The 23,039-nt window shown below is 33.7% G+C and overlaps 4 protein-coding genes and 1 non-coding gene across 7 annotated transcripts; 3 read left to right on the plus strand and 2 right to left on the minus strand.

The window, feature by feature from the left end:
* On the plus strand, nt 2,591-4,499 carry LOC105165693 (probable indole-3-pyruvate monooxygenase YUCCA5). The gene is made up of 3 exons (XM_011084783.2): nt 2,591-3,386; nt 3,502-3,873; nt 3,973-4,499. Exons 1-3 carry the CDS (start codon nt 2,736-2,738, stop codon nt 4,195-4,197), a joined length of 1,248 nt encoding a protein of 415 aa, XP_011083085.1. The 5' UTR covers nt 2,591-2,735; the 3' UTR covers nt 4,198-4,499.
* TRNAV-AAC lies at nt 5,059-5,132 on the minus strand. Its single transcript has one exon. It is a non-coding gene; the product is annotated as a tRNA-Val (tRNA).
* LOC105165694 (monothiol glutaredoxin-S10) lies at nt 7,573-10,034 on the plus strand. The gene is made up of 5 exons (XM_011084784.2): nt 7,573-8,021; nt 8,196-8,269; nt 9,229-9,303; nt 9,546-9,572; nt 9,672-10,034. Exons 1-5 carry the CDS (start codon nt 7,744-7,746, stop codon nt 9,746-9,748), a joined length of 531 nt encoding a protein of 176 aa, XP_011083086.1. The 5' UTR covers nt 7,573-7,743; the 3' UTR covers nt 9,749-10,034.
* LOC105165695 (photosystem I reaction center subunit IV A, chloroplastic) lies at nt 10,338-11,608 on the minus strand. Its single transcript, XM_011084787.2, has 3 exons — nt 11,242-11,608; nt 10,858-10,923; nt 10,338-10,590 (listed from the first exon to the last, which is right to left on the minus strand). The coding sequence occupies exons 1-3, from the start codon at nt 11,488-11,490 to the stop codon at nt 10,486-10,488; spliced, it is 420 nt and encodes a 139-aa protein (XP_011083089.1). The 5' UTR covers nt 11,491-11,608; the 3' UTR covers nt 10,338-10,485.
* On the plus strand, nt 12,690-17,718 carry LOC105165696. 3 transcript variants are annotated; one of them, XM_020694874.1, is made up of 8 exons: nt 12,690-12,880; nt 13,120-13,230; nt 13,371-13,502; nt 13,708-13,851; nt 13,936-14,043; nt 14,720-14,876; nt 14,956-15,013; nt 15,089-17,717. In XM_020694874.1, the coding sequence occupies exons 1-8, from the start codon at nt 12,790-12,792 to the stop codon at nt 17,027-17,029; spliced, it is 2,742 nt and encodes a 913-aa protein (XP_020550533.1). In that variant the 5' UTR covers nt 12,690-12,789; the 3' UTR covers nt 17,030-17,717. The 3 variants fall into 3 exon arrangements, with proteins under 3 accessions (XP_020550533.1, XP_011083090.1, XP_020550534.1); XM_011084788.2 differs by having other exon boundaries at nt 14,771-14,876; XM_020694875.1 differs by lacking the exon at nt 13,120-13,230 and having other exon boundaries at nt 15,089-17,718.

The raw sequence follows: 23,039 nt of genomic DNA on the forward strand, positions 1-23,039 counted from the left end.
ATACTTTACTTTAATCACTGCTACATACTAATATATAAAAAATTCTAATTCCAATTGAATATTTAATTGAATTTAAATCAATTATATAATAGATGTCATATATATATATTTAGTGTAATCTTGTATATTTTAAAAAAAAAATGACCAATTACATAGTAAATACATTACATTTACTCTATAATTAATTTAATTTGAATAATAATTTTTTGGAATCATACAATAACCCTGTTTGTGGGGGTGTGTGTGTGTGTATAGACGCGGTTGCTTGATACAGCAGGTGATGCATGGTTAGTACAGCCGGCCACACAGAAAGTTGTATACACCTAGGCCTAGGGTTTCGAAAAGATTGCTACACAAGGAAGAAACGAATTGAGAACATCTATAAAAGTGAAAAGAGGTGGTAGTGCAGGGAGCGATGGAGGTGCAATAATAAACTAGGGTTTAAACACACATACCTATCACTATCCTGCATGGGTATATGTGTATGTATATATATATATGTACGTACGTACAGCTTGGAATTCGATGAAACCTTCTCTACTCCATCTTCCCTTCAAATTATATGATTAGAGTATTAATTAATATTTTTCATTTATAATTATGATCATGTAAGTAATTTTATTTTTCAATATTTACAACAGTCCCCACACACACACACACATATATATATATATGTATGTATGTGTGTATTATGCGTTTGTGTTAACACGCGATGGGTCCTTTTTTCAAGAACAAGAAACACACACATACATACATACATAATTGGGAATTAAGCTGAAAATATATAGATATTCTGTTTTCATGAAAAGAAGAGATGGATTCATACTTGATCCACATGCACTACGCTACTACCCCTCTCTTTCTCCCATATATGCCCACCCACCTTCCACTAATTTCGACCTCTCCATCTTTTTATTTATTATACTTTTTGTTAATTATTTCCTTAATCTACCCCACATGTAATTAATTAGAGTCTAAACCTTACCTAAGTACACCCAAATCATCATGCATTACCATATTTAATAATCAATTCCCTTGCTTTACGTGCCGACGCGTGTCCGTTTTACAAATTGTTACACATAATTTGAGAGTATTAATTAATTTAATTTTACACAAGTGTATGTGTAATTAATTTAGTGCTAGGTGTACATGTTCTGGTTTCCAATAATATTACATGTCAGCTGTCTTCGACCTTCTCAATTTCTATAACTTTTTATTCATTCAATACTTTATAAGTAAAACCAATAATTAATCAATATATATTTAATATAATTCTCTTACACTTGTTCAAATAATTTTCTAAACAAAAAAAAAATATGTTGGACTGTCATGTCATCAAATTTGTCATAAGTCCCAGTTTAGGTGTTAACATGACTGATGATGTGGAAATTTTCTGCTAAATTAGCCGAAAATGAGTAAAATTATCATAATTTTTAAAGTTATAGAATCAAATTACGAATTTTAATTTGAATAGGATCAAAATTCTCACCCCGAAAAATTTTAGAGAACTAAAATTTATATGTTTTTTTCAAAATTAATTATTTAGAATGAAAACGATAATATTTCTTGATATTTTCCATTAAAAGAGAAAATCCAACCCCATATTCCTAACCCCTAATGCAAATATGTTGTGGGTTTTACTCTTTAATTTAGATATCTTTTTTTGTTTAAAACGAAAAAAGAGTGTGGGGCCCGTATTGGTTGGCAGGAATGGGCCGAAGGGTCACAACCCGAATGTGGGGGTCCGGTAAGGAAGTCGACCCAGCTCCATCCCGCCTCACTCCACGTGGGCGACCAAAGTTTTACTAATCCTAGTCACCCTTCTCTACTGCCAGGTAAGCGAACTCAGTCCCTGTGGGCCCATCACTATCAGATGAAGATGACACGTCACTTTCACTAATTCCACCCCCTTTACTCCCCCTCCAAACTCCTCTTTTAGTTTTAGCATATATATTATTTAAAAAATATGACTAATCATGTACTAAGCATAATATATACCATTGTAAGTTTATTCTCAATATCAAGATTTATTTGTATATCTTTTTACAATAATATGTCCAAGAAAAATTTAAAAAATAATATTTTTTAAATTCCTAATTTTGTTTCTGGATGAATGGACAATGATTGACACGATTTATGTAATAATGTTCGTTATTAATATATACTTTCGAATATATTTTTCTTTTTATTTAAGTATATAAATTAATAAAATTATCATTAGAAAAAATGAGCGTGCCGCATAAGTATGAGAATCTCTTTATTGTCACTTAACACACTTATTCAACTATTAAATAAACCCATGATTCCAAAAGCTACAAAATGATGAAGAAATAAGAAAAAAGTTAAACCCTAATATAATCTTCTTAAAGAACACTACAAATAAGTAAAGCCCTAATTAAAGAAAATTAAACCCTAATTAGAATAATAGATGGAAGACTTTTGGCTTATGATTTGGGAATGGGGCCCACCCCAAAAAGTCATTATCTCCCACCTTCCATCACATGCACCTTTCTTGACTCATGGGCATCTCCTCCTCCTCTCTATTTAAGCCCCTCCACCCCCTCCTCTTCCCTCATTCCAAACCATCATTTCTTCAAATACTACTAAGCAAATTTGAAATTATATCTTCTTCTCTCGACATACCAAATTCAAATCAACTAACCCAAGTTCTTGTTTGTGAAAATTCGTTTACGCACTCCGGAAAACCAGTTTTTTGAGCTACATTTTGAGCAAGGATGTTTAGTTTCTCGGCTGCCGATATGTTTTCTCGCAGATGTGTTTGGGTGAACGGCCCAGTGATCGTGGGTGCCGGGCCTTCAGGCCTGGCTGTGGCTGCCGGGCTGAAGCAGCAAGGCGTGCCCTTCGTGATTCTCGAAAGAGCAGACTGCATTGCTTCTTTGTGGCAGAAGCGCACTTATGATCGCTTGAAACTCCATCTTCCGAAGCAGTTCTGCCAGCTTCCGAATTTCCCGTTTCCGGAGCATTACCCTGAGTATCCGACTAAGAGGCAATTCATCGAATACCTGGAGTCGTACACCAGACACTTTGGCATCAACCCGCAGTTCAACGAGTGCGTGCAGTCGGCTAAGTACGACGAAACGTGCCGTTTGTGGAGGGTGAAAACTGTTTCTGGTAATGGCTCTGAGGTTGAGTATATATGCCAGTGGCTTGTGGTGGCCACAGGCGAGAACGCGGACCGGGTGGTGCCGGAGATTGAGGGATTAAAGGATTTTGGAGGGGAAGTTATCCATGCCTGTGATTACAAGTCCGGTGAGAATTTCAGAGGCAAGAAAGTTCTTGTTGTGGGATGTGGCAACTCAGGCATGGAAGTTTCTCTTGATCTTTGCAACCATGATGCCAAGCCTTCTATGGTTGTTCGCAGCTCGGTAAGAATCTCTGACAATATTGCATAAAAGTTCAACTATTTTTTTGATTGAGAGGTACTAGAAAGCTTGACAGCTTGAATTCTGATGGGATTTTCTTGTTTTGTGTGTGTTTCAGGTTCATGTACTGCCAAGAGAGATGTTTGGGAAATCAACGTTTGAGCTGGCCATGTTCATGCTCATGTGGCTACCACTATGGTTGGTAGACAAGCTTATGCTGTTGTTCGCATGGATAATCCTTGGAAATATGGAGAAATACGGGATAAAAAGGCCGTCTGTCGGCCCGTTGGCGCTAAAGAACACTCAAGGGAAGACCCCTGTTCTGGATATTGGTGCACTTGAAAAGATCAGATCCAGAGAAATTCAAATAGTGCCGGGAATCAAAAGGTTTTCATGTGGCATGGTGGAGCTCGTCAACGGCCAAAAGCTTGAGATCGATGCCGTTGTTTTGGCTACTGGATACCGCAGCAATGTGCCTTACTGGCTGCAGGTGAGAAAATGTTCCATTTTTTAAGAAACTAAGCTGTTTCAGACTGTTAATTTCTTGAACACAAAGCTGATGTCTTTCTTGATTTTGATTATGTTACAGGAGACTGAATTCTTCTCCAAGAATGGTTTCCCAAAGACTCCATTCCCAAATGGATGGAAAGGGAAAGCTGGACTCTATGCTGTTGGATTCACAAGGAGGGGGCTGGCTGGTGCATCTGCTGATGCAGTGAAAACATCACAAGATATTTGCAAGACCTGGAAAGATGATCTGAAGCAGAAAAAGCAGAAGGTCCCTACTCATAGACGATGCATTTCGACATTTTGATCGATTGAAAGGATCTCAACTCAACCGTTTCTTCCACAGTTCATATTCTTTCCATGTCTTTTGTCGAACACAGAGAAAATTGTTGCAGTGTATACAGAAGAATGTAAAAAAAAAAAAAAAAGAAATACAAAGAAAAAGCAGATAGCATAGAGATCAGCCCTCTCCAAAAAGCCCAGAAGTTTTATGTATTGGGCATTTTGTATACTGAGGATGATGAGGCTTTTTTCTTTTCCTTTACATAGTTGTACCATTCTTACTGATCAAGTTCAATCAAATTCATTTGTATTTATGTTCTAATTAGTTCATTCACATCTGTGCTCATCCCATCAACTCGCTCTAACTTGGTAAAATATGTACTTGAATCAGAATCAAAGAGTGTGAGCTGAAACAACTCCACAAATCTTGGAAACTACCGGCCCACGCCACGGCCTGGGCGTAAAAACTGTGGTTTTCGCACGGTCAGAATATCGGGAAAGAAAAAAACGAAAAAAGGAAGAAAATGAAACTTTCAAACAATAATTATTAACAGTAGAAGGGCACACTGCTGATATTCTCTTCAATGAATGAAGTATTATGTAGTTTAGTGTTTGACTATCCCATGTGAATAAAATAGGATAAAACTCTCTCTGCTGACATGCATATGAACAAGATTTACAGGCATCGCAGAATTCTACAGTCAAACATGTAGATAAATAAGTAGCAATTACAGTCAGTAAAAATTACAGGTAATTAACCAAGTGAACCTTAGGTTCAGATTTCAGTAGAAACTCATCTGTAAGCCCATCAGAAAACCATGCAAAAAGCATAACCTGAAGTGGAGAAAATAGAGGAGAATGAAGTGGAAAAAGAGAGAAACGAGAATGGCGTCGCCCGGACTCGAACCGGAGACCTTCAGTGTGTTAGACTGACGTGATAACCAACTACACCACGACACCGTTTTGATGAAAACAAAAGTGAAACGCAACTGTTACTTTCATCCTCTCATTAGTGGTCCATCAGATCATTCTCCAGGTTTCTTACTAGAAACAAAACAAGTGGAAAAGCTCTACTCTCCATCACTTACTTCATATGAATCAATCTACTTATTTCTACAACTCATTCATCATAATTAAACTTCTACCAACTTCTAGAGGTTTGAAGGTCCAAAGATAGGAGCTAAAAAGACAATAAATGAATTGATCATATACTTGAAAAAATAAATACATGTAGACCCCTGTGAATTTGCTCAATTATCACATTTTCACGCGTTAATGTATATAATGAGGTATATCTTCACTGTTATAAGGGTAGTTTAGTCATATAAGACTTATTTGACTTGTAATAAGTCAATTGAGAGTAAATATCAATTTTTATTCAATTTTTTGTCAATATAGATTAAGTGTATTTTGGCTAACGAAGGGACCTATTTATTTCACTAAATTTAATTTTTCAAACCTCTTGGGTATTAACTATACTTTTCCAAACCACGATCGTCTACGTGTAATTACACAAAACTTCAAAGGTGGGGAACATAACTATCCCTATTTTTAATGAACCCACAATTACAATCTATTTTCTCTCATCTCACCCTCGTTTCTTTCTCCCCCAACCTTCTTTATTTCTCATCCCCTAACATCCGATTTATTTTTTTCCTCATAATTTATCTTACACCATAATTGTTTTTTATATACTTGCAAGACTGCGAGTAGCGACCACTTGTGTATGCATATTTGAAGGTTTAAAAGAGGTGATGAGAGAAAGAACGTGGAGAATGGTGGGCCAAGAGAGTCCAAACTCCTGGCCTCTGAGAAATGACTTGTATATGGGCCAGACAGTTCTTCAGAAATATAAGCGGGCCCAAGCCCAAATATGACAAGATTCGAGTTCTTGGATTGGGCCTTTTCAAAGAATTCATTTCTAGTTATTAGTTGTACATACGAGTGCAAGGTGACCCAAGCCAGCTCGTACTCGTGCTCGAGCCAAGCTCTATAGTTGTGTTCATGAGCTCGCAAGCTCATTAAAAAATTATATATATATATTATTTTAAGTACATATTTAATATTTTATTTAGTTTATATTCAAAATTCACCATATATTAGAATTATTAGTCAATGCATCTCTTGTTTCAATTTAATGTAATAATAAAATATGGTATTTTTATTTATATTATTTAAAAATAAACTTAGGCAACAATTTAGTAAGTTATGATACTCTTTTTGTAAATAAATATTTAAAATTCATTATCAATTAGGATTATAGTTAATATCCGATATTTTAGTTTAGATGATATTAAAATATGGTATTTTATATTATATTATCTAAAAAAAAACTTATTAGACAATTTAGTACGTTTTGATAATTTTTTTATAAATAAATATTAATATAATGCATATAAATATTATTGTTATGGTTTTATTCCATTATAATAAAATGCATTTATTCACTATATATTAGAATTATTAGTCCATGTCTCATATTTTAGTTTTAGATGATATTAAAATATGGTATTATAGTTTATATTATCTAAAAAAAATCTTAATCAATAATTTAGTACATTTTCATAAATTTTTGTACATAAATATTTAATAGTTATCATTATAATTTTAATAACTACTACAACAAAATACATTTATTTTAAAAATTTACCATATATTAGAATTGCTAGTCAATACATCATATTAGTTTTAGATGATTTTAAAATATAGTATTTTAATTTATATTATCTAAAAATAAGCTTAATTAATAATTTAATACATTGAGATAATTAGTAATTTTGTAAATAAATATTCAATATAATGCCTATATTTTATCATCACAACTTCAATGCATTGTAACAAAATGCACTTGTTCACTATATATTAAACTTAGTCCATATCTTAAAATGATATTAAAATATGGTAGTTTAGTTTATATATGTACATTTTTTTTCATATTTTACAGTTACTTCAAAATCTTCGTATATTTGAATTGGAATTTGATAAACATGGAGGGCATCCATGTATTGGGTTCGGTTTAACTCGAACACGAACATTATAAAAAAATGTGCAACCCAATCTACCATAAGTCTCTCGAATCGGGTTTGGACCCAAACAACTCAATCTGAACGTCCATCGTTTGTTATACGTAGCACACTAATACTTATATAAAAAATTATAAATAAAATATATTTTTTAGTAATCATTTTTATATGTATTTATTTGATTAAATTTTTTTATAAATGAAGAAAACAAAAATATTAACAAAAGGAGAAGGTAAGAACTGAGAGAAAATACAATACAAAAGGGATTGAAATGAAAACAAATAATTTTCGAGAAGGAGTGGGAAAAAAAAAAGAAAAATTAAATTAAAATAAATAACTACCTAAAACTACTTTTGCCACTTATGAAGTCCCTTGAGATTTACCTTTTCTGCCCGCTTTCACAGTGATGCTTTTACACAAACTGACGTTAACCCCAACCCCGACATTTTCCCCGATCTACGACAACTTTTTCTTTTCTGAGTAGATGAAAAGATCACAGAACTGCCAAGAAAGCGGAGAAAAGCGAGTTTTAGCTGTATTTCTTGATAATGGCGGGCACATCTCCCAGCCTCTGCGGCTTCGACTCCCTCTCTCTTTCCCCTCCTCTTCTTCCCACCCGAATCCGCTCTATTAATCGGGTCCCAAGTCGTGTTTCAACCTATCATACCGGAGGCGTCGCTTTATCCTGCAGAACCGCAGCGAGAAATGTGGGTCGGGCCAAGATTTGGGCCATGTGCTCCCCTTCGTTCGGGTCCCGGTTGGAGGAGACTGTAAAGAAGACCGTTGGTGAAAACCCGGTTGTTGTTTATTCTAAGACTTGGTGTTCGTAAGTGCCCGCTCTAGATAGATTGTTTTGTTTTGTTCAGTTGTCGCCATTTTTTTTTCATATCTAGGGTGTGATCGATTTGGTTTGAGCAGCTTGAATTTTCAACTTTTTCTTTCTATTTGGTTATAGGATGCAAGTATGTGAAGTTTATTTCTTGAATTTTGTGGTTTTAAGGTACTCTTCGGAGGTGAAATCGTTGTTTAAGAGGCTCGGTGTGGAGCCAATTGTCATCGAATTGGACCAATTAGGTACGGTTTTCCTTCTGAGTTATGTGTTCCGGGTGCTGCATATGTTTTGGTTTGCATTGGAAATTGCTCGAATGTTAGAAATCAAGAGATTGACATTTACACAGTGATTCAATTTTTGTAAGAGAGCGACTGTGATAATGGTTTGCACTTTGGTCAATATGGTTTTTCGATGTTTTCGTCGCTATCGATAAGGGTATTCTTGCAGGACCGATGGTTATGATCTTCTTAGAATAGTTGAAGGATATGCGGAAGAATTGTTAGTCTTGATGTTCTAAAACTTTGCTGTGTCAATGATAGAATTGTCACATATGAAGAAATGGTTCTAGTGATTCCCTTTCTACTGGACTTCTCCACTCATGTTTTTCTTGCTCATGTTTCTCTGGCTCGTGCAATGATATGTCTGCATCAAGGAGCCAGTTAACTTTCCGGTGTTTGATAGTCCTCACCACTTGCATGGAACTGTAGTCAATTTTAGTTCATAACGCTCAGTCCGAGCTCCGTTCTTATTAGTTCATTACTGATAAAGACTTCCAAAGAAAGAATGGGAGGCCAAGATTTTAAGCAAAACCCCAAAAGGTTTCATTATATATCAAATCCTATGCTTAAGGCACTTTTTATTAGTTTTTGAGTGTTAAACGAGATTAATAGTTCCATGTGCTCACCAGCCTGCTTTTTGAGAAGATGATATTATGAGAAATCTCAATTTAGCAATGCGTGTGGGATTGGAGGATTTTATTTAAAGGTGAACTTTGAGCTTCGACACTGACTAGTAGTTCTGAAATCCATTTCATTCAAACGACCCAAAAGTAGTTTCGGTGAGGATTTCAATTGATCCCATGATTGGTATGATTTCAGCATTTTTCTGGGGAAATATGCGAAAATTAATTTAGCAAAATTAAGCTTGATTTGATGTCGGCCATAACAAGTACTGTTTTACATGAAATTTGCATTGTTTTCAGGTCCTCAAGGACCTCAACTACAGAAGACTTTGGAAAGAATTACTGGACAACATACTGTTCCTAATGTGTTTATAGGTAAGAAGCATTAGAAATGCAGTTTGCTTCTCCCACGAGCTTTATTCTTTTTGTTGATTCTAAATGCGACATAGTGTTGTGCGTTTGTGCATGCTAACCACTAGCTATTTTCACCAAAGAGCACTTGAACTTGAATACAGAAGATTCTAATGTAGAGTTGCACTTTGTGCCTCCCCATTGTCTTTGTTCTCTTTGGTTTCTGATGAAGCTTTTCTACAACTCACACTGATATTTCTTGACAGGGGGAAAGCATATTGGTGGTTGTACAGGTACTTCTTTATGAACGAAATTTTCATGTTTTCAACAATATAAGGTTACGATACTATAGCAAAAGTGTATTTAGTTTTCCTTGCTATTTCGTGGTGCAGATACTATAAAGCTACACCGGAAAGGGGAACTCGAGCCTTTGCTGTCGGAAGCTGGTGCAATGAAATCAACAAGCTAATCTTTACTTTAATTAGTTAGCTTAGCTATTCGGCTGGGGCAGAACACAACTTAATTATTTATTGAACTCAAGCAAAATCAGTCAATTGATATATTACTCACTGCATTAAATCCTTCGGAATGTCCAGATAATGGCTAACTGACTGTGAGTATACTTCACTCTTGAACTATCCTCTGAAATTTCCATAGTCTTGTACTTTCAAAAAGTTGTGCACTTTACAAGGAAATAAATCAGCACAGGCCTCACTGCCTACGGCCGTCCTGTGGTTTGAGTGTTTGGGTCTTTACTTGCATGTTACGAGTTTGCATTTCATTGAGAATGTAGAACTCGTCTCTTGATGTGGGTATGTTATAGATTATGAATGGTGCTCGTAATACTTGATTCAATGAAAACTGCATTTGAATACCAATGTCAATGTATTGGTGCAGTTCCACTTCGCAGCAGTAGGCTCTTACAGTTGAGATAGTCATAATGATTTTAACTCAGATAATAAATTATTAATGAATTGTTTCATATAGGTGCTAGATTGGCTTGTTTGTTAACTGAGTTGTTTCAGAATTCTTGATGATGATATGCAGGGAGTAATTGAGAGTGAATGCATATGTAGCAGCAATATATATAGAAGCCCAGTTCATTGCAAAAAGTATGGTACACATCACACACATACACAAAGTGTACAACTAAGATCATCAAACATTCAAAGACAAGGATGCTACAGCAACATTAATATGAATGGCTCATGCAATCACTTCCACTTCATCCAATGCGTAGTTGTTTGTGGATACATTCGCATAATTCACCTTGTTAAACCTCACCACCACAGGGTATCGTGTCTTCGGGTCCTGGACAATCACAATGCATGTAAGAATACATCGATGATGACGCTACACGAATATGTCTGAGCTGACTTCAAATAGCATACAAGAATGTACGAATTGGATTTTTTGTCCCAAATTTGCTGCTCCATTTAATACACACACTCATGTATATAAAGATGGATTATGTTTTTTATTTAAGGAATGATTGGGTATCGTGCGTGTTTCGAATAGGAATAGAAAATAGAATAAACTTTGCGACAGAAATTCAATCAAAAGAATGATGTGCCTCACCTGGTCCACAGCTACGACTGAACCAACACCCTTGTACCAGTAGGATTCCTTCCTCAGAATTCTCACCTGTTATTTCAACTATATATTAGCATTATTAAATACTATCTTTAAATTAATATTTTATATATCTTTAAATTAATATTTTATATATTTCAACCAATAAATTAAATTAATACCCTGAGATTTGAGCTACTCTAATAGTAAATTTATGATGAATTGATTGTACAATTACTTTTATGAACTTTTCATTTGATTTTACTACTGCTTAAATCAACTTTTAACCAAAATTAGGCAAACTACATTATGCTAAGTTTGGCGCAACGCACTCTACTTGAATTGTGCCCCAACTATTGATATGTGATTTCTGATGAAGTTTGTAGTCACCTTAGAACCTCTGGGGGGGCCAATCGGTGGCGGCTTGGGGGCTTTAGGTGCTTCAGCAGGCGGTGAATCGGTGGCAGCAGCAGCGGGTGCGGCGGCCGCCTCCTCCTCGGCCCGGACCACCAGCCTTGAACAGCGGTTGTTCTTGGTGGGGAAGAAGACCATGGTAGTCTTAGCGGTGGTCGGAGTAGGGGCCACGTTTGGCGCCGCCATGAATCCACATGCAGCAGAAGCCATGCTGCAGCTTGCCATCTCTTCTCTCTCTCTGCTTTACTCTTCAGTTCTCACTTCAACCTGTTTTTTTTTATTAAATTCTTCGATGTGAAAAAACAGAGAGAAATTCAAAATGGGAGTTTGAGAGGCTTTGAATTAATGTGATTATCTTTTTCATGGGCCGTGATTGTTCTAAGATTTGGCCATTGGGATTGTGCCACGTGGTTACCATATCCATTTCTTTTGGATAATGTGATATCATTGCATTTTTTGTATTTTTTTCTTTAATACTTTTTACGGGGTTTAATGCAATTTACCCCTATAATATTTTAAATGAGCAAATTATTCTAGTAAATAAATAGTAAATTATTTTCATAAAAAAATAACAATTTATCCTTTATATCTTTTAAAATAAAGCAATTTATCTCCCTATACATTGCTGTATTTTAAAAAATACAGAGAGTAATTTGTTATTTTTTTATAGAATAATAATTTAGTCATTTACAATATCAAAAGTGATTGCTTGCAATTTTTTTCCGTTTTTTATGTGTTAGTTTAATATTTGTTTTGTTTTTTATAAAATAATGACAACAATATTATTATTGATAATCTCGTGTATCACAATTTAATTTTTTCTTCAGGAATAGTATCAGTAGTATATAAAATACAATGGCAAAAATAAAAATATTTTTCTGAATGACAATATTTAATAATAATAATAAATATCGAGATTTCAGTATTTTTACATGTATCGCATTTTTTATAATATTGGCAGCTGTGTTGTACTCGATGTGTGTATTTGAATTTATTTTATGTAAAAAAAATTTAAAATATTATATTTTTTGTGTGATAAAAATCGTTTCGTTAGTAGAACATTTAAAGAAATTTTCAGTAGTGAAACTGGAGAAAAAAAAATACCAATAAATAAAAGGCACAAACAATATTGGAGAGGGTAAAAAAATTGCAACATCATGTGTTTTTTTTCATAGAATTAATTTAAAAAATTAAATAAATACACACTGAAAATAATTATTTTGAGTTCGTCGTAGCTAATAAATAAGATAGATGTACGATTATTTGTTTTATATGTACTAATTTGTAAAAATACCACACCAATTTTTAATTATTTAAACTATTATAATTAATTTATATATTTTATTTTTTAATCATAATATGCTTTTACTTCAAAATTTCCGTCCGAGCTTTATATGTACTTCTAAATGGTGCCCTTACCGTCTTCATCACGTGCACAGTTGGCGCCTATTTCTTTCCCTCCTCCTCTCAAATCAATTGATCTCCACTGTTAGGGTTCTCAGTTATTGAATTTCACATTTTACTATGAGACGGAAATTCAAATCCGGGGCTGAACATCCAGTTACAATCGGAACCGGAGAGACAACACGGAATCAGGGATCCGACAAGCCATTTGGTACCAGGAGTTCTCCTACTCATTGAATTTTCTGTCGATTTCTGGTGCTGATTGTATTTTATGCGCGTCTCTCTTATGAATCAGAATTTTTGGTTAGAGTTGAAGTGTACATTATGTTTAGAATTTCATTCAGCTGCGTATGCATGTTAATGTTAATTGCAACAACCCAGAATGGCGAGTGAGATGATGTCTTTGTTGCATGCTTCGATCTCATAGCCATATTTTGCTGTTTAAAATAGAAATGAGGAAGGCAAAGAAAGTGAGATTTATTGATACTAAAATGGATGGTGTGGGTGTCCCTGCTTGTGCTACATCTTCGGGAGGACATGAAGCAACACGGTCTCCAAGATGTTGGTCTTTTCTTTCTCCTATTACCAGTTTCTAATAATGTTCTCTCACAGAAATTAGTACATAGTATATTTTCGAAAATATTTTAATCGTAGGCAAGGGAAGATATAGAATACTTCCCTAATACACTATTCTTGTGCAGCTGACGCTCCCAAGACTTCAGAATATGCCTATTTTGTGAAAGTAAAGAATGATGCTGCTCATGCTCGTTGTCATTCACTGCACAAAAAGAAGAAACAGTTGAACAGTTCAACAACTAATTATGTTAGTAGAGGTAAAATCTCTAGTCACAACCATGAAAATTTTCTTGACTTTCTTATTGGAATATATAAGTGCTGTTGTCTGTTAGACCAGACAAATTATGAAATGAACATTGTCAATTTTACAGTTTATATATAACAAATAATCATGAGTGGATTGTTATTGGTTGGTGGATACCATGATAAATTTTAACCTTGCTGACTAAGATTGATCTGCAGAGACTATTAATCCTTCTGACGTGCTTAGACGCAGCATGAAGGACCTCAGGTCCTCAGTTTCAGGAGAAATGGCAGGACCATCTGACCCTTTCCTTTCACCTCATGGTGATGAATATGATGAACCAGATCAGATAATAAGTAAAGGTTTGTCATCTGTGATTCAGGCATTGTGAGTAAATTCTTATATGCAACTACTCATTTTTTCAAGTATGTTTTGACTTGATGCAGAGCCAACAAACAAAACTAAAAAGAGGCCACAGTTGATTTCTGAGATTGTTTCACCTGTTAGGCAAAATCCATTGTCATCACTGCTTAATGAAGCATCCAGGGACTCAGGTTTGCTCTGTGGTTTAGCATCTTGAAATCTACCATTTTCATGCATGTAAGTTGCCAGAAATTTTTACACCAAGTTGTAATTGGCATCTCCAAATGCTCTATAATCTTTCTGGATGTCCAGTGTCATATAGTAGTTCAGTTATGCTTGGGGTTAATGACTTATTGCACCTTGTTTGGTTCAATGGTTCTACCTTCTTGGATCTTGTCAGCTGTTCATCTTTCCTATATGTAAGTTAATTACTAAGATATGCGGTAATGTCAAAATTTTGCTTGAGGATCAAATTAAGTCAAATTCCATTTTCTTGTGTGTCAACTAGTCAGATTCCATGGAAATTTCTTTGGATATCTATATAAGACATCAATCTTGAATATGAAACATAAATTTTCTGATTTTTCTTTTCAATGTGTGTGGTTGTAGTCTGTGTCATCTTCAATCTGTTATTTACTGCGCCAGAAATTTAGGTGCCACTTCCCATGTCCTATCCGATACTGTAGTATGAGATCTATCTTATACTGGCGAATTGCCAGTCAGATTTGATGAAACTTTTGGATATTTATGCACGGCATCTATCTTGAATATGGAAAATGAAATTTCTGATTTTTCTTCATATGTTTGTTGTTCATTTGTACTGTAGTCTGTTATCTTCAATCTGATATAGCTATGCTGGAAATGTAGATGCCTTTCTGAGTCCTCTCTTATACTGTAGTGGTGATTTGCCATGTCCAGAGAATCAATGCAATGAGAAAGAAATCTTTCCGGCTAAGAGACACAGATTTTGCGAGAGGGTTGCTCATATCTCATCTTTTGGGGCTGAGAAGCTCCATCCTAGGGGGTTAGATATTTATGACAAGTGCATCTTTTGTTAGCTTAAGGACAAATTGTTTTCTTTGAGTAATTTAGGTTTTTCTCAGGTTTGATTTGGTTTCTTCGCACCTAACCCGGCTGCTCCCTCATGGCAATGAGAATAATGTATGATTGTCTAACTTCTCTTTCAGGTGTTGATTCATCTCCTCCAGTTTTGCTTCTAATTTATTTTATATCCAGGATCCCAGAGGAGATACTGATAACAGTAGTAAAACCCTCACCTTTCAGGAGTCCGGTTATCTGGATAAGGGACTGCATCTGTCTCATGAAAGAGATTGGGATATGGATCTCCCAAAACTTGGTTCTGGTGAATCGAGTGAGATTGTACTCTCGGATCGGGATACCTTTGCTTCTGGATTCCCTTTTCCCAAATATGCTGCGGAGAGTCATGTTCAAGATGAACTGATGGATCTTGACCAATGTTCAAGGAATAGTATAGACAGAAGTTCCCTGCATGATTGTTCTTTCTGCACACACTACAGATCTGGTCTTTTTCATTTCAAAGACCTAGATGAATTTGGTTCTATAGTTGAACATGCAAGAGAACCTCATGGACTCTCACCGGAATGGGACGTTGAATGGAGGAAACATTGGGCAGACTCATCCAGTACTATTCATGATACTGCCAAGAATGTCTGTCCTGGACTGGCCACTACTTGGAATGTTAATCAACAGCCAATTGTGGATAAACTGCTAGATGCCAAAGGATTGTGTTCGTCGCCCTTAATTTCAAATTATTATCTAGAATTTGGATTTCCTTTTCCCAGTTATGGTACAGAGAATCATGTTCAAGATGAATTTATGGATCCCAACAAACATTCAAGGAGTGGTATAGGCAGAAGTTCCCAAACACGGCATGGTTTTTCTTTTTTCACGCCATTTGAAGCATATAGATCTGCTTTTCTTCATTTCCGTGAACTGGATGAATTTGGTTCTATAGTTGAGCATGCGAGAGAGGAACCTCGTGGACTCTTGCTGGAATGGGAAAAAGACAGAGCAGTTTCATCCATTACTAATCATGACACTGCCAAGAATGTGTGTCATGGGTTGGCCACTGCCTGGAATGTTAAGCAACAGCAAAGTGTGGATGATGTGCTAGATGCCAAAGGATTGTGTTCGTCACCCATACTTTCAAACTATTATCAATTTGGATTTCCTTTTCCCAATTATGATATGGAGCGTCATGTTCAAGATGATTTTTTTATGGATCTTGACCAACGTTCAAAGAGTTCTATAGGCAGAAGTTCCCAAACACAGCATGATTTTCCTTTCTTCACACCATTTGAAGGATACAGATCTGGTTTTTTTCATTTCAAAGACCTGGATGAATTTGGTACTATAGTTGAATGTGCAAGAGAAGAACCTCGTGGTCTCTTGCTGGAATGGGACTTTGAATCGGGGAAAAGTAAAGTAGACTCATCCATTATCAATCATGACACGGCCAAGAAGGTGTCTCCTGGACTGGCCACTACTTGGAATGTTAACCCACAGCAAATTGTGGATAATGTGCTGGATGCCAAAGGATTGTGCTCATCACCCTTACTTCCAAACTATTATCTAGAATTCGATTCATTGCCAAATTATGGTTCAACAAGCTGCATGATGCAGAATTTTGCACTAGAGTTTGATGGCATGAAGTGTGCAATGGCAGAATCAGGACAGTTTCCTCTTGCTTTACCCTGTAATCAAGAATGTACCACAGCGTCCGAGGATAAAAATGCTGATCGTAGACTTTATAATAGCAATATTATCTTCTCTTACAGAGACCAAGATTGGCTTAATAACAAGGTTTGGGATGGCAAGCCTGAAAGTGAATTTTGGTGGAAGCGGTCATCAGCTGCAGATTTATCTGCAGAAGATCTTCCTCCCATTGCTCATGATTGGCGGTTTCCTCAAAACAAGAAGAGTTTGTATTCCTTTCCAGAACTGGAGGAAGCTCCCGGAGAAGCCTTTCTTCCTTCCTCTGAAGGTACATTTAACCATCATTTTCTGTCCAGTAATCTTCAATCCTCTCTAGGTACTTCCATAAACCGCCCTTTGTTACTCAACCATGCTAGCCAGGATATGTCTGGACAAGAATTATATTTTGATGATGATAATAACAAATTGGTATACAGATAAATACTACAGGAGTCTATCCTTAGATCTCTTACTAAGATCCATAGCTATGATGATTAAGATGCGTCTTTCTGTTTTGGGAACTTTTAATGCTATGAAATCTAGAGGTGTGATCTTATTCATGAGACCCTTTGCTTAGAGTTCCATGTCTTTGTTCTTTATATAGCATAAAAATGTCATTCATGTTTACATAAAGGGTGAAGACCATATCATTTAAAAGTTTAAAATTTCAGTAGGGTCACAAATTGTTGGATTATATATGATAATACCATCATCTTATTCCATCTCACAGTTTTATTTCACCCATAAGACAGTTTATAAACCCACTCAAAATAGGTACTTAACTAGATATCACATAATTTCTCTCATTCATATAACTCTTGATTCCTGATTCATGATACCTCCCGCTGCTACAACCTTTCATCCAAACCAACTGAATTAGCATCACGCTCTCTCTGTTTGATTTACTAATTAGTATCAGCCTCAAGTGGACGGAAATGCTTTTTCAGAGCTCCATAAATATGTCCATAGAGTTGAAACCTTCTCAAATTAAGCTGATGTTTGGCCTACTAGTTTTTGGACTCTGGCTAGTACTTTTCTTGATCTTTCGAGATGGTATTTGATTTGGATTTGACTCTTTTGGATGTCTCCAGTATATCCAGACTGCTAGTTCGGTGAGCATTAAATTTGATGGTTACTTTTTGTCTTCTCCATAAATGAAACTATTATTTCATATATGCCTAAGAACCTAATGGATTAACAAAGCATACACTAAATGCATAATTACACTGTCCTCTCCTAAAATTTGATATGATTATACGTAGACTTTGTATCCATATGATTTGAAACATTATATTTAGTATTCTTGACGTTTGCTTTCATCTAACAAATAGATTTTTTCACTAGTCAAAATTTATTAAATTTGTTGATATTAACAAAAATAAATAAATAAAAATTCTTATTTACCCCTCATTGATTTATTACTGACTTATCATAGGTAGATAATTTTTTTCTGATTAAACCACACATGTATATTTACACGCTAATGCATGTGATGAGGTAGTAGTTCGATCAGAAACATATTTGTTTGACTTATAATAATAAATTAGTAATACCTTAATTGGGGGTAAATAGAAAGTTTTGTTCCATTTTTTTGGTAATATCAGTAAATTCAGTGAATTTTTACTAACAGAAAGATTTATTTTGTTAGACGAAGCAAATATTAAAAGTATTTAATATAATTTCTCAAATAATAAAACATTTGTGTAATTATACCAAAATTCAATATGCAACTATCCTTCCAGCAAAATATAAGTTTCAGTAATATTTATGTAATACAGGAGCCCCATTTATGATGTACCAGTGAGTTCAACTTTCGGCCCACTGGATCTCCTGACGTCATTGGCCCTGTACTCCAACGTTCCCTACTTTCATTTATATTCATTCAGTGGCATTAATGACTCATTTCTTGCATTCCAAAATATAGGTCTCTGATTTCTGCAACTAAAACTGATTAAATCCGGCAATATTTATTTTTGTCCGCATATGTTGAGGTGTAGTTTTTCAGTATTATTACTAATGAATAATATATAGCTAAGAATTCCCACATATAAATTCAACCATGTAATAGGTATATTTTGCAATATTTAGGTAGAGATAAATACCTTTTTTTGGGGAAGGAAAAAAGGAAGGTCGGGTTTGAAATGATATTGTATCTGTACATATAATGAAAAGGTGAGTTTGATGGGGGTAGGTGTGCTGCTTTTGATCATGATATAAAAAACACAATCCATATCGAGTAGATTTTCATGTTGACCTCCTATCCTATTCCTATGCATGGCTTTGATTAATCTTCATTTTGTGGCATTGGTGCGGCATTAGATATTCTGTAGAAGAGGAATCTCATGCACCCTCTTCCCATCAGGAAAACCAATCACCTCTTTTCTTCCTGGGGTAAAATTCATTTTACTTCCTAACATTTAATTTCTATTTCAAAATAATCCTTGTCTTTTGAACTTACTGTAGATTAGTCCCTCCAAGAGGTGATTTTTCATATTACCCTTTTAAAATATTTTTTTTAGAAAAAGAATGTGATATGGTGAAATCTCCCATCAACTGGACTAATTAAAATATTTTTTTATAAAAAGTTTTATAAAAAGTGATATAGAAAATGAAGAATCAATGGACTAATTTGAAATGAATTGAGAAGACAAGAATTATTTTGAAATTGAAGTGGGAAAGTAAAATGAATTTGTATACAAATCCTGCACTCATTTCACAAAATACATATTTGAATTAAAGAGCAGCAAACTTATGATCATTGGTCTTGGAATATAGTGTTTGGGAACGTGCAGGTTTATGGCAATCATATAAAATGATAATCTCCCGCAAAAAGTCAGAAAACAAAGGTCAGCTATTCTAATTTTACTCTTCTATTATTAAGTCACTTTCCGAAATATTTCCACCTGCCACTCACAACATTATATTATTGCTACATAAATAAATAGAAAGAACACGCAAAATCCCATCTTATATCTGAAGTTTTTTGGCATTTACGTAAATTATTCCAGACGTGCAAATCCATTTCATAATCAACTATAAGCTATATATATATATATATATATCTGAACTGATTACTCTGTAATAATACAGGGGATATTATTATTAATTTCTGCAAGAGGACTTTTTTGTAATTATTTTATCTTAATATCTAATTATTGAATACAGATAATAGTGCATGGGGATTTTTTATAGTTGCCCTCTATCATTTGAGGTTTGATGCTTATATTGCTTATTATATAGTTTTTAAAGGGTATAAATGCAAATTACCTCCTAAAATATTGGAAAATGGTAAAGAAAATCTTTAAATAAAAAAAAGGATAAAAAGCCTCCTCAACCTTTTAATAAAGAAGCACATTACCCAACTTCGTTGGGCAGTGTAGTTCACTCGATCATTTTTTCGACTGATTTAGCTATTTTGGTTTGTAATTGTCACTTTTTACCCATAATTACTAAAAGTAAAACCTGAAAAAAAAAAACATAATCACTTTCTCTTTCTTTGTATTGCAGCACGTTTCTCTCTATTTTTAGAGGTTTTCTTCTATGGATTCTATGTATTTTCTAGAGAAACATGTGCGGTTTATTTAGTAATTAGGGAAAAAAGTGAATAGTTATAGACTAAAATAGCTAAACTAGTTGCAAAATTGGTGAATGAACTATATTACCCTACGGAAGGCGGTAATATAATTCTTTATTAAAAGGTTAGGGGGGCTTTTTGCCCTTTTATTTTAGGATTTTTTTTCCCTTTTTCAATATTTCAACAACACATCTTAAATGTATGAATTTATAAAATTTTAGAAATAAATTTAACCAAACGAATTGGAAATCCATTTTAGGATTAACTTATTACGTTATTCAATATATCAAAATATAAAGAAACAATTAAATAAAATAATAATTTAAAGTATAATAGTTATTATTCAATATATCAAAATATAAAGAAACAATTAAATAAAATAATAATTTAAAGTATAATAATTATTATTACAAAATATACTAATTATCCACTATTGAAGTTCCATATATAACTTTGGAGCCTTTATTCAAGAAAGAAACTCCTTCAATTTGAGGCCATGGTGGTTGGGAGTAGGGTTCCTTGTTCCCTAATTTTGCCATAGGATTCTACTAGTCAACATCACATTTTTTCAACGGTTGGGATTTAAGGGCCCATAATCATATACTTTGTTTGTTTATACATGCATCAAAAAGTAATATTTCCATAAATAAACTATAAGCACTCCCATTTCCACACACTAAAATTATGCAGAAATTCAAGGGCTAACGCTGCGCTGTCCAGTTCCCAAACAAGGACCAAACCTTCAAGCCAAGAAACTAAACCCAAAAAAATAAATAAATAAATAAAATCCTCATCATACGTATAATCATTACAAAACTACTCCATTTATTTATACAGTTACAAGAATCCTCTTCCCTTTTTTAATTACTTTTTGGCCACTATTTTATACTAAAATTGCATAGGAACCCCCTGTACCTAACATTATTCCATATTTGGCACATTATTCCAGTTGTCTTCTTCACATATTGTACCTAAAAGGACAAGAGGGCCTTATAATAAATATATATTAATTAGTTGAGTGATTAGCTTGTGTTTAATATATTGTCTCATAATGAATTTTGTCACTTTGAGTTGTCTTATTATTATTGATGATGGCTGCAAGACTATTTTAGTGAGATTTAGGGGGGAAAAAGAGTTAAAGAAATTATGGTATGAGAATTAGTAAAATTGTTAGAGTGTGATTATTTAATTTTGCAATTAAGAGGGTGTTTGACTGAATTTATTTAAAATATATTACAAGATAATTCCTTTTATACTATGTTTTCAGAGTTTATAAGATGTTATGATATTTTATATTTAAAATAAACTTTTAAATTATTTGGATAGAATAAGATCACGACGCTTGTAAGGTGTTTGTAATGCGAATTTTATAATTGATAAGACCAAAAGGTAAAGAAGGTTGTCAAGATTTTAAAAATTAATTGGGAACTCGTTACTTTTTTTTATAAAAAGAAAATAGCCATCTTGCGTGCATACAATAAAAAATCTTTCATGTTCAACAAAAGAATTGGTATAATAGTATTAAAATGACCTGAAGTTATTTTTGAAAAAAAAAAATAATAATTACTCTTTAAAATGATCTAATTAAAGGTAGAATTATTATATTAAAAAATTAATACAACGACGGTACATTAACTATCGTTTGTGAGTGAAAAGAGCCTTTATTTTATGTATTAACTAACCATCATGTCACACCGTCCTTACATGTATATAATAAATAATATTTCACGCTTTATAATACGTTATAAATAAGAGGATAATATATAATAAATACATTACATTAAGAAAAAAAGAGAAATAAATTTGAAAAAATAATTTATCTTTTAATATAAAATTTAAAAATGTGAATTAGTTAGTTATCAGTAAAAAGGGCATCTTTGGCTTATAAAAAAATAGTGAGGTGGTGTCATCAACCGTCATTTGTTAGTGGAGGGCATTTTCTTTTTATATTAATGTAGATAGTATAGATATAGATACAAATGGACTCATAAATTTATAAATTCTTAATCTTTTAATTATAAGCTCATTTTTTTAAAAATTTTATCCAACACTTTTCAACGCCTTGTAAGTTCTCAAATATCTTACAAAATATTTTTAAAAATTTATAAATTCAACCAAAACACCTTCTTAGTTGCAAACAATTAGCTCTTTTGTCACTAAATTGTAGAAACTACTTATGAAGTGAGAAAATTAATTTCCAAATATGAAAATTTATAATGTTACTTCCCAAGCAAGTGTAATTATAATCTATTATAGAAAAAAATAACATTAATTGTTTTCCAAAAATGAAATATTTATTTAGTTGTAATTACAAAGACAAATAAAATCTCAATCATCAAATTGGTTATATAAAACTTAAGTGCAAGATTGAGTATTAATGGTGAGGATACATATCCACATCACACAAATTATGAGACTCATTTCAAAAAGTAGAACATCAATTTCAAGACAAAAAATTAGCAAAACAAAAGGGATATTTGATATGCAACTACCTTAACGTTAGAACCATAGCAAAGAACTTGTCACTCTCAAATAATTGCAAAGATAATGACAGGGTTTTCATTAAATTAGTGATCAAAGCACGTTCGTTGCGTGGACGAAATTTAATTTTTTTTAATTATATTTATTTAATTAAATAAAATATAAGAAAAATAAATGAATTAACGAACAAAATCAATAAACTAAATTAAATTTGAATTTTAAATGAATAAAAATAATGTATTAAAGAACTTATAAGCTCGCGAAAACATCCTACAGTGTGAACGTGCGGGGTGGAATTGAATTAACCCCAAAGATTGAGGACCGTTGTGCAAATTACTCCAATTGTAATATTTATCGGATTTCCATATACGATTGTTTCCGTTTACGATAGTATTT

This window comes from Sesamum indicum, linkage group LG6 (genome assembly GCF_000512975.1).
Source record: "Sesamum indicum cultivar Zhongzhi No. 13 linkage group LG6, S_indicum_v1.0, whole genome shotgun sequence".
Lineage (NCBI taxonomy): Eukaryota > Viridiplantae > Streptophyta > Magnoliopsida > Lamiales > Pedaliaceae > Sesamum > Sesamum indicum.

What these genes read in the sequence shown, in the direction of transcription:
- LOC105165694 (XM_011084784.2), top strand. Translation starts at nt 7,744, where the DNA reads ATGGCGGGCACATCTCCCAGCCTCTGCGGCTTCGACTCCCTCTCTCTT. An exon ending in TATTCTAAGACTTGGTGTTC is followed by an intron (nt 8,022 to 8,195) that starts GTAAGTGCCCGC and finishes TGTGGTTTTAAG; the next exon opens with GTACTCTTCGGAGGTGAAAT. An exon ending in CATCGAATTGGACCAATTAG is followed by an intron (nt 8,270 to 9,228) that starts GTACGGTTTTCC and finishes CATTGTTTTCAG; the next exon opens with GTCCTCAAGGACCTCAACTA.
- LOC105165695 (XM_011084787.2), bottom strand. Translation starts at nt 11,490, where the DNA reads ATGGCAAGCTGCAGCATGGCTTCTGCTGCATGTGGATTCATGGCGGCG. An exon ending in GCCCCCCCAGAGGTTCTAAG is followed by an intron (nt 10,924 to 11,241) that starts GTGACTACAAAC and finishes TTGAAATAACAG; the next exon opens with GTGAGAATTCTGAGGAAGGA. An exon ending in CAGTCGTAGCTGTGGACCAG is followed by an intron (nt 10,591 to 10,857) that starts GTGAGGCACATC and finishes GTGATTGTCCAG; the next exon opens with GACCCGAAGACACGATACCC.
- LOC105165696 (XM_020694874.1), top strand. Translation starts at nt 12,790, where the DNA reads ATGAGACGGAAATTCAAATCCGGGGCTGAACATCCAGTTACAATCGGA. An exon ending in GGGATCCGACAAGCCATTTG is followed by an intron (nt 12,881 to 13,119) that starts GTACCAGGAGTT and finishes TGTTTAAAATAG; the next exon opens with AAATGAGGAAGGCAAAGAAA. An exon ending in CTCATGGCAATGAGAATAAT is followed by an intron (nt 15,014 to 15,088) that starts GTATGATTGTCT and finishes TTTTATATCCAG; the next exon opens with GATCCCAGAGGAGATACTGA.
- LOC105165693 (XM_011084783.2), top strand. Translation starts at nt 2,736, where the DNA reads ATGTTTAGTTTCTCGGCTGCCGATATGTTTTCTCGCAGATGTGTTTGG. An exon ending in CTATGGTTGTTCGCAGCTCG is followed by an intron (nt 3,387 to 3,501) that starts GTAAGAATCTCT and finishes TGTGTGTTTCAG; the next exon opens with GTTCATGTACTGCCAAGAGA. An exon ending in ATGTGCCTTACTGGCTGCAG is followed by an intron (nt 3,874 to 3,972) that starts GTGAGAAAATGT and finishes ATTATGTTACAG; the next exon opens with GAGACTGAATTCTTCTCCAA.